The sequence below is a fragment of the Pieris napi genome, chromosome 5 (genome assembly GCF_905475465.1).
Source record: "Pieris napi chromosome 5, ilPieNapi1.2, whole genome shotgun sequence".
Classification (NCBI taxonomy): Eukaryota; Metazoa; Arthropoda; class Insecta; order Lepidoptera; family Pieridae; genus Pieris; species Pieris napi.
Window position 1 is genome coordinate 10092011 of NC_062238.1, and position 14095 is coordinate 10106105.

The 14095-nt window shown below is 33.5% G+C and overlaps 1 protein-coding gene and 1 pseudogene across 1 annotated transcript; both read right to left on the reverse strand.

Moving 5' to 3' along the window:
* Window positions 1-2523: 2523 nt before the first annotated feature.
* LOC125049690 lies at window positions 2524-4865 on the reverse strand. The gene has a single exon (XM_047649112.1). It carries the CDS (start codon window positions 4381-4383, stop codon window positions 2656-2658), a length of 1728 nt encoding a protein of 575 aa, XP_047505068.1. The 5' UTR covers window positions 4384-4865; the 3' UTR covers window positions 2524-2655.
* Window positions 4866-6502: 1637 nt separating this feature from the next.
* On the reverse strand, window positions 6503-9170 carry LOC125049692 (annotated as a pseudogene).
* Window positions 9171-14095: the final 4925 nt, after the last annotated feature.

Genomic DNA, 14095 nt, shown 5'->3' on the forward strand with positions numbered 1-14095 from the left:
GTTTAACTTTTATGAAAATTTATACATACGAGACTTCACCGCGGAAACATTCGGGGAGGCTTCCTAGAACCTCAAAACGTCAACATCTATTAAAAACTCGATTTTCGAAAATTTTCAATTTTCTTAGCGGAAAGTTAAAAAGAAGAATAATAAAAATATGAAAAAATAATAATAATGAAACATAAAATTTTATTTATTTCCTATTTTAATTCGCCCAACAAAGCGGGCGGGAAACGGCTAGTACTGTATAAAGAAAAATAGAAAGCTAAGACTAATAACTAATTGTATTTCCGTGCTCTTTTTATTCAATTGTAATGGGAGTCATTTTGCTGCAATATACTCAAGAGTCAATGTCAATCTATAATATTGTTCTGTGTTGTTTCTGGGTGGTCATCAATCAATTCAATCATCAATCAAACAATCAAAGTACTTACAGTGTTCGGTTGAGAACGCGACGGCTATCGCTGAGTTCGAATCGGGGCTGTTCACCAATGGAGTTGTTTTCTATGTCCCATTCAATACCGTCTTCACCATAAGGGCACACGGGGCCCGTGCCCAGGGCCCTCATTCTCAGGGGGCCCCGAATGACCGACTATCTCTCTCCCACATTTATTCTCAAAACATTTTTGTCGGGCACATACACTTTTTTCACAAATCAGTAATCAAAAAAGTTATCAGAAGATATTTACAAGGCATATACTACGCCATTATATCGATAACTGCGCCTATTTCTACTGTACTAATTAATAAGGATATAATAGAAGACTCAATAGAAATCTCGAAAGAAACCATTATCGTAATCGTAACCAAAAAACCAGCAGCGTTCTAATATCATTAATGACATAATATATCATACTGTATTTGATGACCTAAATGGTCATACTTAGTAATTTTTTTATTACAATTAGCTTTTTTTACTTTTCAAAAGGGCCCCAAATTCTTGTGTCCCCAATGGCCCCAGCCTAGTTTAAGACGGCCTTGTGTACCAATTTAACATTCGCACGTTTGGTGAAGGAAAACACCGTGAGGAAACCGGCAAGCTTGATTCAACGCTGATTAGTACGCTTGTTTATCCACTGGACCGTAGCAATGTGTGCTATAGATGCAGAAATTTGCATGTGAGGAAGCACCGTTGTATGATCGAGCGAGAAATTGTCAGTGAATCACGCGTTGGGGGCAAGAAATTGAGTCCCACAGTCTGTGCGAAATGAATTCCCTTCAGAAAAAAAGATTATCAGCCTTCTGTGCCTGACTGAGTCAACGGTGTGTGACTTTTTTGGGTCACCATATTAGGTTTGCCTGGAAGAAATCGCTTGTTAGCGATGAGGCCGCCCGTTGCCTAATAACTTATGTAACCTGCTTTTTTATATGTATGTTTTTGTATAAGGTAACAAAGTGTAAATAAATAAATAAAATCTATGGTTATTTCCGTTATTTAAACATAAACGTTTATTTGCTATTTTAACTATATGTTATATATTAAGTTATGTTTTTTGTGATAATAAAAATCCAATGGCACCACAATCCTATATCCTGAGTATACATTTTATGTGTCATTATTTAAATTCCTAAATCTTATTTTTTAAAGACAAGCAGGTCAAATAATAATACAATTATTTTTTTCAAAGCATTTATTCAGTAGGACAAAATTATTTGAACAGCATTCTCCTTAAAGTTAGTTATGCTATAATTTAACCACAGTGCTTTCAAATCGTTATTTAAATTATTAACGAATATAATCGCGAATTTATATTAGTCACCGTTTCTCTTATAGACAGACTGTAACAAAGTCGAAACGTAAACTGGTGTAAATAATTTAATAAATTCGCGTTTATATTGATTTACTTTTAAAAACACTAATTGAAATTGTAATTAACAATGTTTATTTACATAACTCAACATTTCGCATTATGTCTCTCCATGACACGACTGCTTGATATGTCCAGTTATGTAAATAATCTTTAACATATTTTACTATGTAGTATTGTAAGACAATGAATATAGATATTGTGCCTAAATGTTTCAGAATCCGAGAATTATGAAAATGTGACAAGGAATTTCAGTCACAGACTTTTTGAAACAATATTCAAGTAAGTATAATTACAGTGGATTATTACCCTAGTGTATATGGAGCAAAAATTTTGCTTAATCGATTTAATAACTAATTTCAGAAAATATAGGACAGTGAAAATTTTTGAAGTTATACTTCTTTTGGCGCGTTATGAAAAATTGATGAGAGTGAAATTTTACGATGCGCGCACCGTTACACAAAATTAACAGAATGAAGTTGCCCACGGAAGATGCTACGGCATTGGACATAATTTAAAAACAAAATTCGAATAATACTGACTTTATGTTACAATAATAATAAATATTTATTTATTTAATTTTTCAAATGTAAACTGAACTTTATTGACTAAAATGACTCCTTTTCCAGTTTTTGACTATTTAATTGTAATTAATTATTTGCTTGCAATAAAAACTATTTTTAATAATGCCAAAGAAGTATAACTTCTTACGCGCGTACACGCACCCTTTTTTTTAGATCTTTGGCATGATTAAATCTTTACTAAATAGCGTAAGTGACGTAAACTCTAAAAAAACCCACTAAAGTGCCTTAGACCCGTTTTTTATACAAATTAACAGAAAACTAGCCTAGATTCTAAAAAAATATTTATTAATTTCAACTGCAAATGTCAGAAATGAAATAATATAGCCCATAATAAGGATACAGAAAGCTACACGAACATCAGCCAATTTTAAGACTGTATAAAGTCTGCCTGTAGATAGGTGAACTGTTATTTGTCTTCCTGTTATATTAGCAAAATGTAAATAGAAATAGTGTTGTAACAGCCCACACTCAAAAAAGCGGCTCACTTTTCTTTGAAATACATCTCGTAGATAAAATCCTTTGCTTGCATATTGTACGTAAACCAAAGAGGGAGAAAATGTCCATGGATGTAAAATTTTATCACTGTCTCTAGATTTGTTTTGATAATACAAATAATAATCATATTCAGTTATTAGAGTGAAGTAGTCGTCCTGCGTCATCATTGTTTCTAAAACATTTTCTATTGTGAAGCAACGATCAGTTATCTCTCCAGGAAATGACAAATTATAATTGATTATATATTTATCTCTCAAATTATCCGGTATACACGGATTGAGTCCCATATTCGCTATAGCTGATACATTTGGGGAATCCATAAGCCGGTGTGATATAGTAGTAAGCAAACTGTATAAAGAACTACTATAAAAGCTTGTAATTAAAAAGGTGTACCAAACCCAAATGGTCAAAATGAATCTTAGTCTTTTTATTCTGAAGTAAGTATTACCGCCGTGTCCAAAAAAATAATCCAACAGTTCCAATCGAATCTGATTAATTCTTAAACCAAAAATATGACTTATTAGACTTATGGCTAAAACTACAAAAATATACGAATTTAATATAATTAACCAAGAATCAGATTTAAATGCAGTTAATGCTATTTTCCATAAATGTTGATTTTTACACGGTAATAATGACTTGACCATAATGTAATTTTGAACATAAATAGCGTCGCAAATTATAGTACGTTTGGCATTCAGTAAATATCCACCGATTACCATATCACCCTCTTTATTCTGTAAATATTTCATCGTTCCTGTCATTGTATAATTCGGAAGAAGCGTTCCCCCAATTTGTGTATTAAGAAAACGGTATTTCAACTTGATCTTAATTTTCTTTGCCATTATATTTAAAACGTATTGATCGAATGACGTTAAATACTCATCTGAAGATGATCTATGATCTTTAATTAACACATTTACTGTACAGTCTTCGAAATTTGTCGGTACAGTGTTTTCTAAATCATTGCAAGATGTTAGTTTGACTATTTTATCGTACTTATTCCCACAATTACCCTTTTTCAGTGGATAATATGTAAATATTACTTGCGTATGATTTTCATTAAGTATTACAAATACGTTAAATAAATTTAATTGTAGCAATTTATCAAAAACCTTTTTTAAAATCAATTCTGTGACTTTATGTGATATGACAATGATGAACTTCGCTCGTGGATTCCACATTTCATCATATTTTAACTTCCAATCAGACAAGTCCAGACTTTTTAGATAAATGATATAAATATTTGTTGTTAGGAACCATTCGTTGTGGTCGAAAGATCTTACAACATACGTAACACAATTACTGGTAATTGGAATGTATTTAATGTTGCTAGGTGATAGGACAATGCTTACTTGAGATCCACAATCGTTGCTGATTAAATCATTCACGCAGTCATCTGGTTTATTCGAAATATTATCATTTGCATTAAGTAATAGCTCCAAATCTCCATAGCATGCCACTACACAATATATTAGTAAAATCTGACTCTTCATGACAAAAAAAGTAACGCAATGCTGTCTTTTCTCCTAAAATATCACCGACAGTCTGAAAATATTCTGAAATCAAAGTTATGTAAAATAATGATGTGACAATTATTGGAAATGTCACTTGCATGAGCATTAGACGAAAATTAATGATCAAATACGAATACAGTAGTAATTTTTGTATAAGGACTATTATAATGATATGGTTGGTTAAAGAAACTATAAAGAATTTTTAGTATAATAATCACATAAAATATTTAGTAGGAACATGTTGTCATGTTGACAGCAATTACAACTCGATGTGTATTTTCTTAAATTTGATAAGTATAAATGTTGTTTTGTTTTTGAATTGTTTGTGTAAAATACGACCATAGTTGTACTATAATTGAGGAACCTTTTAAAATTAGGTACACTTTTTTATATTTAATTTCCTTGTTCCTTGTATTAAATGTTCTTACTTAAGATACTTTTTAGTTTCAGATGCCGCCGAATTATCTTGACACCTGGCCTCGCGGTAACTTCATCATGATTGCACTTCCAAACCAGGACTGTTCCTGGACGGTGAAATTGTTCATGTAAATTTTAGAAGCATTGACTCAGAGCAGACCCTTTGAATCAAACTTCCTTAACGGTACTTTCATCATACAGACAAAGGTTTTCTATAAACTTTACCCTTACCTTATCCTTATGTCTTATTATATGGACTTACACATTTTTTTCAGGCTAAAAAGGAAAAGAGAAGAAAAGAGAAAAAGAGAAGAATAAACATAAGCACAACCATAAACACAAGCATGGTAGCAAAGACAAACTTCAGGAGCACAAAGACAAGCTGTCCAGTCCGTCCTCCAACGATGTTCTCAAAATCAAAGAAGAGACACGAGAAATCTTTATTCAATATCATCCAAAGTCCCTCGGAGAATAAGACTATGCCCATGAATCTAAGTTTATAATTATATTAAAGGAGAATAAAGGGTTTATAATGACGAGATATTAAATAGTGTCCAATTGAAGTAGTTTTCTTTAATTATAAAATATATAAAAAATGTACCAAAAATATTCAGCTCTAATGTTACAGAAAATAATAAAATTATTGTTTCTTAATTCTATAATCATTAACCATATTTTAATAATTATTCTCGTAAAATAATAACTAGGTAACACTGAATTATTTTTGAAAATGAAAAACGGCTTAATGTAGAAAGTTGCCAATACTTTAATTGTTTTTCGAAGTAATCTCCGTTCCTCTCTACACATCGTCGCATTCGATGGAACCCCGGAGAAAAGCAGTGGGCCCATTCTTCGTTAGTTCGTTCTGTTGTTCTCTACTATGCCATTTTCGTCCGTTTTCGCCGCATCTTCAGGGCTCGTAAAGCAAATACCTCGAATTGTATCGTTAGTTTTGGGTTCGTAGCAGTTGCGTTGGGATATATCCAGCTTTCATCACCTGTGACGATGTCTAATACAGAATTTGAGTCACCGCCGTTGAACTTATCTAACATTTGGCGACACCAGTCCATGCGAAGGTGTTTCTGGTCGTCGGTTAAAGTAAGGGGAATCCATCTGGTACAAAGCTTCCTGACGCCTTAATGTTTGTGTAATATTTTTTGGACTTGACTCATACCAATGCCTAGGCTTGCCCGTATCTGCTGATAGGTCACTCTCTTATCTTCCTCTATCAAGCGTCGCACAGCACTGCTGTTATCTTCAGTAGTCGCTGTTAAAGGACGTACTTCACGCGGATCATCATTGAGATTGCTGCGTCCACGCTTAAACTCGTTAAACCAATTGTAAATAGTGGCACGAGATGGGGCTTCATCAAGACTTCATCAAAATCGCAGGCTATCATAGCTTTGTTGTTGAGTAAGCCCACAACGAAAGTCATAATAAATCATTGACCGAAAATTTTCAAGCATTAGACTGGGTTCACAAGGCATTGTCCTGCACGTTTTCTTTGTATTCGTTTTTGACGTGACAACGTCTTATAATTCGATGGAGCCGGCTGCACGCACGAAAAAACATGACTCATGCGGCGTTACCTCGCTTTGAGGCGTTCCATTTAAGGCTTGAAGTGCAAGCGAGAGCGCGAAGCGACAGAGAGGCACAATCGGACTCCGCGCTCTTCAGCGATCGACATCTGTCTCTCTCCTACTTGAGTGAGCGATTCGAGACGTTGTCACGTTCAACTATGGTCAGTAAACCAGCTTTACAGACAACCGACTTTTTTTAAGGTAATTTCACCCGGGTGTTCACACGGTAGATTTTCATTCGTGTAAAATAGCAGTCTTTCCACAGTTTTCACAGTGAGCGAGAACGAGACAGAGCTATATTATGTGCCACTTTAAACCGAATACGTTAAAGTTCATTCGATTTGCTTGACAAGTCCGTTGAGTATTCGTTTGAACGTATAAACGAAATAATTAATAATAATTAATCAATAATTTATTTAGTTATTGTTACGATTACGACTGATTTTAATATTCTTCAATAATTGCAGCACTCCCATTTGGAATTCTAGGACTTCGTCATCGTCGAACTTGTCTAGTGATGGTATTATCCCATTAAAGAATGAAAGATGTCTATTTATTGTATTAGGTTCATTATTTGAATAAGAATCCATAAATTTCATCATCTTTGCATCTAAAGGATTAACTGCATTTTTCATAGGTCTTTTAGGTAGGTATACTTTTTGGTATTGGGCTCATTCTGGGCATATTTACTTGTGTCTGTATAGAATTTGCTTCCGATGTATCATTTCCTTCAGAATTGTTTTTCTGGTTTTTAGATTCAGTGTATTTATTTTTGCTCGTAACATTGCTTATTGTCTCTTTAGGTTCTATTACCTTCTGCAGAAAGGATAGTTGTTTACTATAAACATAAGGCTTTGCCGTTTTAGCGCCACTTCCTGACTTCTTACGTTCTTGTATTTTTTTATATGATCGATTATAATTATCTCTTATATGAGTCCACCTCTGAATAATCAGTTTCACTGTAAAAGACAAACATGGTAAGTTATACTGAAATACTTCAGGGCGAGCACAAAGTGCCAAGACGTTTGTGACTTGACGTTGATAATATATATAATAGGTACGTGTTAAAATAACTTACCGATTATACAATCAACTTATCGCTATTTTTTTTGTCACGTCATGTCACGGTCACTTTGGCTCTCTGTCTCACCCTGGTGAATACTTAACATAATTATGGGTGTTTTCTCTTTCAGGTATTTAGCATCAGGATGTTCTATGAAAGATTTACACTATGCATATAAAGTTGGAGTATGTACTATAAGTGGGATCATCTGTAATGTTTGCTGGACACTGTGGAATCTTCTTCAGGAAGAATATCTTCAAACGCTTTGTTCAGAAAATGAATGGATGAAAATAGTAGAAGGTTTTGAAAGAAAGACGAATTTCCCTCATTGTCTAGGTGCCATTGACGGGAAACACATAAATTTTTTAAAGCCTGCTCATAGTGGATCCATGTACTTTAATTATAAGTATTACTTTTTCATTGTGCTACTTGCAGTGGTTGATTCTGACTATTATATATTATGTTGACATAGGATCATACGGTAAACAGTGTGACAACCATATCAAATCAAATCAAAAATAAAAAAACACCATCTTATAGAAAAAAAAGATGGTTCGCTGAATATACCCAAATCAAGACCATTATTAGAAGGAGGAGATAGTATGCCTTATGTATTTGCTGGCGATGAGGTTTGCTCTACATAATAATTTACTACGTCCTTTTGGAGGAGCACATTTAGGTTTACGTGAAAAAATCTTCAATTACCGCCTTAGCAGGGCAAGAAGATATCTGAAGTGTGCTTTTGGTATCTTAGCAGGAAAATGGAGAATCCTACATAAGACTATTGATGTTTCACCAAGTCTAATGATAGAAATCGTAAAAGCATGCATAGTATTACACAATTACGTGCGCGATCATGATTAAGACAGGCGTGCGATGCGTGACACAATTTTGAAGAAGTGGCAAATCCTCTACTATTTGAAAATCTTCAATGTGCGTCAGTTTGAAACGCTCAAGCGAAAAGCGTCAGATCTACTTTTAGTCAGTATTTTTTCTTAAACGATGGATAACTAAGTAAAACATTAATAGAGTTCAGTAAAACATGTTTTATTATTACATACTAATAATAAAAGGTACGTATGTATGTATATTGTATACATATCGAAGGCTTGTCTTGTTTTTTCTTCCTTTTTCTCAAAAGTCGGATCAATAACTATCATAATTTCCTTCCAAGCAGCTCGAGTGGAGACGCGATTTTTATAGAGTTCCAGAGTTTTATCCCATAAAACAGGCTTTTGTTCCACTAAAGAAATTATTTTTTCACTATCTATTGAAGAGTCGTCCGCCATTTTGAAATAAACAATACGCTCAACCTCTCCGAAAGACGCTCAGGAACCTACTAAACGCTTGTTCGGTTGCTATGCGATAAAAAACGTGTGAACATCGTGCCGTGTGCACGAGACAGAGCTATATTATGTGCCACTGCAAACCGAATACGTTAAAGTTCATGCCGTGTGAACCACACACACAGGTTCATTGTCACGTGTAACAAGAGTTTTAGATTTGCCGCCAATTCACAAAAACAAATGACAAATGAATGCAATATACTACATTAGGTTACCAAAGAGTTCTAAAATTGAAATTCAAAAAAGTTTTCATAAGCTATGTTTCTAACTGACCAATTCTAAACACTTTCAGTGTTACCCACGTATTAAAATGTTATGCTTCCAGTATAGTTCACTATCAGTCCTTAAATAATTAAACATATAGAATGTGCAAAATTATTCGGACTGAATTAGTACTACACAACAGATTTTAAAGAGCAGCATGCTATTTAATTTATAAATATAGACTTGTCACCCTCGAAATTATACACCGTAATAAAAGAAGGGCGGGTCAAAAATCGGCATCATCCACGCCAGATCCTACAGCAAACCACTATACTCAGATATACCCAGAGAGAGAATATATTGATATAAAATAAAATATAAATAAGTTTTTTTTTTCGCCTTTCTGCTAACTGACAACGTACCACTGAAATGCGAGTAAAATTTACGAGTCTATCTGTTGTCTATGTTTTACGATTGTCTCCTGTTCCGGGCAATAGCAACAAAATATACTTTTAAGTCTAAATAGAAATCAGTTTCTAAGTAATAAATAAATCAGTGGCAAAACAACTTTTATAGGTCTGGGCCTCGGATTTCTGTATCTTTTTCATGATCATTTGTTAATCTAATAGGCAAGAAGGTGATCAGCCTACTGTGCCTGACGCACGCCGTCGACTTTTTGGGTCGAAGGTTTTCCTCACGACGTTTTCCGTCACCGTTCGAGCGAATGTGAAATGCACACATAGAAATATCATTGGTCCACAGCCGGGGATCGAACCTACGACATCAGGGATGAGGGTCGCACGCTAAAGCCACGAGGCCAACACTGCTTCTAACTAATAGTATAATATAAATATGTATATATATCTCACTCCTAACACTTTGTAACTATCACAGGTCTTAAGAGTTATGCGAATGTTTTGATAGTAAACATGATAATTTACACGTGTTAGAAATATTTCCATACCAGTTAAACATAATATCTTATATATTATATGTTTAATACATAGATATTATGTCATACGCAAATGAAGTTTAAACTTAAACATCATACACATACCTTAATTTCTGTTAATGTAGCACCATTATCTTAGTACTATATTGAAAAAATACGCGTTAAAAATAATTCACGGATATTATTAATACTTTTGACAAGGAAATAGATTAGCGATTATTTTTTCCTAAAATAAAGTTCAAAAAAGAGAGTCCATATTTATAATTATGGCTAATAATATGTTGACTTTATTTTCTACAACACTAGTGAAGAGCTTAAACTAAGGTAATGTTTAAATGTATCTCGCGAGATTATGAACTGTCGAAAGATTGAGAACTCAACGTACTGCTTACAATTTAACGTTTTATTATTCGGTAGATTGTAATCTATCGAAGTGAGACCGTCAAATTGTAAAACGGATCGCACATCGCGCGCTGATTGGTTGAACGGAATATGCCCCGCGCCACCATATTTGTTTGTTAATTCGTTTGTTGTCGAATGTAAATTGATTGTTTTGATGAATGTAAATTGATGTCGTGTTGAAAGTAACTCACAGCTTTAGAATTAGTTATATGAAATTGTTGGGAAGTAAAATTAATCTGTGATTGACCAAAGAAGTTTGAATGATAACTAAGTTAGTGTTGGAAAGTGCGTTGCCGGCCTTTTAAGAATTGTTACCCTCTGATATCTTAAAATAAAAATAATAAATCCCTAAGTTGAAATGGTTCAGAAATACTTCAGTGGGCAGCTGGTTCCTCATAGTTAGGTAATTATGTGGAATATGGGAAAAGTGTTTTATTTATGCCAAACACAATTCTTTAGTCATTGAGTTGCAATAAATGAAGTGAAAAGACAAGACGTGTTTATTTTTAAATTTAATATTATTGTGGTAGATATTGAAAATTGAACCATAAGTGAGCGAACATTTGGTCCTTCGAGACGGATTATCGGTTCTATTTCCATGCACTAAGACTATAATTTGCATTTGAGAGCAGAGTTGGCCTAGTGGCTTGAGCGTACTCTCATTCTTAAGGAGATGAGATTTTCTTTCTATGTGCGCAATTAGCACTTTCTGCGGCACGTCAAAAACCCAAAAATTAATATGATGTGTATGGGCTAGTTGATCTAGTTCTTAGGGTACGAAATTAAACACTCCAACGATTGATTCACTATAATCCACTTTACTGGGCTAAAATTGGGCTAGCTGATGGCGACGTGTATCTCGTTCGTATATACTTAATATTAAATTTCTCATGTAAATAAAAAATAATTTTTGTAATGAGAAATAAAGTTCTTTAAACATTACTGACTTTACATAAACTGTATAACTTCAAACTTGAACAAAGGAATTGCCTGTGCGCATGTGTCACAACCTCTTTTATAATCTATTCCCTAATCCGCTCGACCCTCCTACTTCTGGGAGATGTTCGAGTGAATTCTTAAACAACCGAACGAGTAGTAGTAGAAAGATTCTTAAGAATAGGTTTCATAAAAATGTTTCGAATTTAATTAAATAAATATGGTCTATTAAATAATAATAATCATAATCGAAGAAACGGATCTAATCTGAGGCTAAGACAATTTAGATTTTAGGTTTATTAGTACATATTAAGAATATTTATTATTTTTGGATTAAATTTTTGAAGTATAGATAGATACTTCTTTAGGCGCATGAGGGTAAATTTTTTAAAAAACGTCACGAAGATGTGCAGCGTTTTTATAAAAGGGAGAGAGTGATTGAGACCAATTGAGAGAGAATGAGAAGGAATTACAGAAATTCTATTTAAAAATTAAAATTTCGTAAAGAGAATTTTTGAAATGTATTTTATTTATTATCGAAGAAATATTTTTTTTGACGTGATAACGTCTTTAAAATCGTTTTAGTCGGGTGACATGTTCAGAAACTTGTGTCACACCAAAACCTCACGAGCGCGATCGCAGGTATAACGAGAGAGAGACGGACCGATCTCCCGTCTCATCTCGAGCGCTGCCAGTCATTCCGTGAATGTATGAAGAAAAATGTATATCATAGTCGAATAAGTAAACTTGTCATTTTACACCCGAAATTTATCATCAAAAGTGTGAATAAAACGATAGATGTAATTTAAAATTTGAAAAAATTGTTATCTTCATTAATTCCTTACTTCCCAAAAACTTATATCACCAATAAGACGTTATCACGTAAACATCTCGATCGTAAACCTACTTTACAAACAACCAATATTTTTTTTTCTTAATTTTTGTCACTTAATATTTTAATGACAATTAAATTCCTAACATATCTTCGTTTTTCGTCCCTCCTTCTAAGTGTCGGAAATTTAAAGTTTTAGATTTGTAAATATGAACTAGAGTTAAAAATTAGTTTGCCAAAGAAGTTTCACTTCTGACATGTGTACTTTGTACGCACGCACTTTTTTTATTACCACCGTATAAATTAGTACATTAGTTTTTAAACAAAGCTTTGGTGGTTTCTTAATGAGCAATATTAATTGGGTCTTCTGCGGCCGTCGAAGCCGATTATACGCAACCTGAGACGACGGCTTCGGATCATATAGCTGACCGTTTGAATTACCTTTGTCCTATTTTATGTATTTTAATCAAATTACTTAAGCCTTATAATAGAAAAGAAAATAAACATTATTTATTTACATTTAACTTATATATATCAACAATTGCGCGGCAATTAGAAAGCGTGGCACGTGGATAAACATTCATAATTATTAAATATGTTACTTCAAAAATATAATTAAAGACAATTATCGAATTATAGATCAAGGTACATTCTTTATTATTATTAGATTTCACCTAATAAAAACTTCTTTATTGATTCCAATTTGTGTCTTGAGTATATTTTTTTATAACAATAAAGAGTTTGTCATACATGTACCAAGTTAAAAAAAACATTAAAAAATTAAAAAAACTGCATTATTTGCATCCATTTAAAAATGAAGGCGTATCTCTGGCCCTGTGTTTGATCTCTAGGGATACAAAAATTGTTTATAGCTAGACTAGCCTGAGTGAACCGGATTGCCCTAAATTATGTATAAAACAGACGCGTTACGGAAGTTTAATAATTTTGCTATTCAAATATGATTTTTATATTCGTGCTTATACATATATGTATATAATTGAAAAGTTCACCAAGGTCATACTTGTCACGGGTCCTTTTACAAAGAGAAGTTATCAAAGTCCAAATATCAACAAGGTTAAGGTAATATTAATTACGTCAGAAAGTAATTACTTAATTTATTAGTCAACAAATCGACGCAAAACATTTTTCATTTCATTTAATGCCACAAACAGATTTCAATTATATGCAATATCATTTAAACAAGGCTTGGAATGCAAGCGACGTAGTCAGAGAAATAAAGGTGATTATTTTTCCGACCCAAATATCGGCCAATAGAATTGCACCATTCGACGTCACGTGGTACAACCTACATGGTATTATACTGTAAATTTTTTGTGAAAATTTTCTCTGTACGTTGCTTCAAGAATAGTATTAAGTAGTTGTTTTATTCATTATGAAATTCTTATTTGTTAACTGTACATTTCGTCTCATGGTGCAATTCTATTGGCCGACATTTGGGTCGGAAAAATAATCCCCCGAATACCACACGAGCTTCAAAATTATAACTGACAATTCGATTGGACTAACGCTTTTTACAAACCTCAGGGCTTATCTCTCAGGTTCAAAACGTTTTAACACACGAGTCAGACTTACGCCCAAACCCAATAACCTATCTCCATCCATAATCCACCACCTGTGATAGTAATCTTAATCCAAATGTTGTAACAAGTGTGAAAATAACCAATCGACGGATTGTAATAGCCATCTGTCGATACAAGCTATCCATGGGAGGTCGTATCGGTGTCTGTGGATAGAACTTTGTATGAAAATGACATTCGTTTACATTGATTATCAAATATAAGTGAAAACTCGGTAAAATGGAACGAAAAAGAGCATTTTATCCGTCCCCAAAAATGAATTGTCTTCGTAGGGTTTAGTTATTGGGAGGCAGATAGGAAATCGATCGACTGACACGGTCTGATCTCAGATTATTTTCCATCTGAGATTGTGGATTAATTA